The sequence below is a fragment of the Rutidosis leptorrhynchoides genome, chromosome 1 (assembly GCF_046630445.1).
Source record: "Rutidosis leptorrhynchoides isolate AG116_Rl617_1_P2 chromosome 1, CSIRO_AGI_Rlap_v1, whole genome shotgun sequence".
Lineage (NCBI taxonomy): Eukaryota > Viridiplantae > Streptophyta > Magnoliopsida > Asterales > Asteraceae > Rutidosis > Rutidosis leptorrhynchoides.
Window position 1 is genome coordinate 640,832,357 of NC_092333.1, and position 2,449 is coordinate 640,834,805.

Below are 2,449 nucleotides of genomic sequence, written 5' to 3' on the forward strand. Positions count from 1 at the left end.
TATTATCAACTACCATAAAGATCCGCTATATGAATATTTTAGGTATTTTCATTTACGAGTTGATGCGCGCGGCGAGTTGAGTATTACTCCATACTTAAAGTATTGTGTTTTTATTTAATAATTTATTTTTTTCTAAGTATTGTCTTTTTCTATTAAGTAATGTATTTTTTTTTATTAATGAAATTTAGTATTGTATTTGTTTTTATATTTTAAGTAATAATTAAACTAGGTAATTAATAAATAATCAAAATAATAATTGATTTAATACTAAAATTTAACACCGAACGATTTCTTTTATTTTAACCTCAGTGTTAAACTTAATACTTAGATTTAACTCCGAGCACAATGTCACGACTCGTGTAGCTCTTAAAACATCTTAACAAAACAATAATGAGTTATTATTATTAATAAAATTTTAGTTTTTTAATATACGTATCTTGGCAAGTGCTGACATATACTGTCACATGACCCCAAACGATGACACGTGGCGATTGGCGCCACTTTAATTGCTACCACAGTTTTTGGCGGGTGCTTATTCCATTCCAAGGTCACTTTCGTCATATCGCAGCACCCTATCCTTAGGGTTAGGGTTTTTATCTGAATTTCCTTTTTAATCTCAGCCGTCCGATAAATCATGATCATCATATCAATATCCTCACACTCGTCCCTATTTATTTATTTAATTTTAATCCTCAATTCTCTGTCACTGTCGGTTGCTTTCATGCGGTTGCGCCACCACTCACTAACGCCGCCATTCTCACACAATAATAATCATAGTATTCTCTAATTTAATTTAATTAATTTATAATTTATTATAATATATATATTATCACTACTCACTTTCACTACTTGATCCTCTACTTCAATTGCCGGTTGATGAAACCACAACATAACACTCACAGAAATGGTATGCAACTTTTTTTTTTTATTTATCTATTGTTTTTATCGCTCCAAATTAGGATTTTAATCGTGATAAGCTTTACAGGAATCGATCAGTTCAGATGAGAAGACATGCGTTGATTGCAAAACTTCGAAAACGCCGTTGTGGAGAAGTGGTCCAGCTGGCCCTAAGGTTTGTCAAATTACTTCAATCATCTGCCTACAATTTCATCAGATCTAATTTCTGCATGTTAAGTTTGATATTATTTGATTTCATGATTCAATTTCTCGATTCACCAGCTACTCGATCTATTAGTTTTGCGTTGATTTTGCGATTACAGTTTCTCCGATTTCGCTTTTTGATTTTACATTTTTATAATGATTTGCGATACTAAATTTATAGTTTAACTGATTCAATTTGAAGATCTAATTAGGCTTGTGTGTTCAATCGTGCAGTCACTCTGTAATGCATGTGGAATTAGGTTTAGGAAGAAAACACCTGTGATCGGAACGGAGAAAAGGTCACCGTCGCCGGCGTCATCTGCGTCATCAGTAACCGCTTCTAACGGTAATGATGAGATGAAAAATAAAAAAGGTGAAATGATAAGGAAGAAATTGGTGGCGTTAGGTAAAGAAGTTGTGTTATTGCAAAGGCAAAGGTCTCCAATGAAGAAAGTTAAAAGAAAAATTATGATGTTTAAAAATGAAGAAATGAAATTTGGTGAAGTTGAGCAAGCTGCTGTGCTGTTGATGTCCTTATCATCATGTGGCCCTGTTTTTGGTTGATTAGTTAAATTATTAGTTTATTTATTATTAGTAGTAGCAGTAAATATATAATTATATTTATATATATAGTAATAATCTTAAATTTTCCCTAAATGATCGTATGCTGCTATTTTTGTTGTGGTAAAAAGGGTGTATTTTTAGGGGTTTTTGGATAAAAGGTTCATGGTTAGGTAAGTGGTAGTGTAGGGTCGCTATGTTGTATACCCTTTTTCTATATCAGGGAAGAAAATGTATATATATTTACCCAACTAATGGAATGAAATGAAATGGGAATGTCGTTATTGAATTTGTGTTTTGCTTAAATTTGAAATGTATAGATTTTTTTAGAACCGAGGATCGACCCCCAGAGTTCTTTACTTTATACTGAAAAGTGGATATGTTAATGTTCATAAAAATGTGAAATTTTAATTGGTTTGAATCTATACTTTTTTTTTTTTTTTTTAATAATCTGGGTATCTAACATTTTTTTTAACGGACTAATTTTAAGGTGACTCGCTTAGATTTTAATCGGTTTGAATTTAGGCAAGGCTTCAATTGGTTTGAATCTGTGTAGTACTGTAGTAGTGAACTCGGATTAAATTAATTGGTTTGAATTTACTATTTAGGCCAGGCTTCAATTGGTTTGAATCTGTGTAGTAGTGAACTCGGATTAAATTAATTGGTTTGAATTTTTAATTGGTTTGAATTTACTATTTAGGCCAGGCTTCAATTGGTTTGAATCTGTGTAGTAGTGAACTCGGATTAAATTAATTGGTTTGAATTTGTGCGAGGGTAAATTCAGATT

The 2,449-nt window shown here is 31.6% G+C and overlaps 1 protein-coding gene across 1 annotated transcript; it reads left to right on the forward strand.

The window, feature by feature from the left end:
• The first annotated feature begins 850 nt into the window (after positions 1–850).
• LOC139885702 (GATA transcription factor 15-like) lies at positions 851–1,931 on the forward strand. Its single transcript, XM_071869457.1, has 3 exons — positions 851–907; positions 986–1,072; positions 1,336–1,931. The coding sequence occupies exons 1-3, from the start codon at positions 905–907 to the stop codon at positions 1,663–1,665; spliced, it is 420 nt and encodes a 139-aa protein (XP_071725558.1). The 5' UTR covers positions 851–904; the 3' UTR covers positions 1,666–1,931.
• The last annotated feature ends 518 nt before the right edge of the window (positions 1,932–2,449 follow it).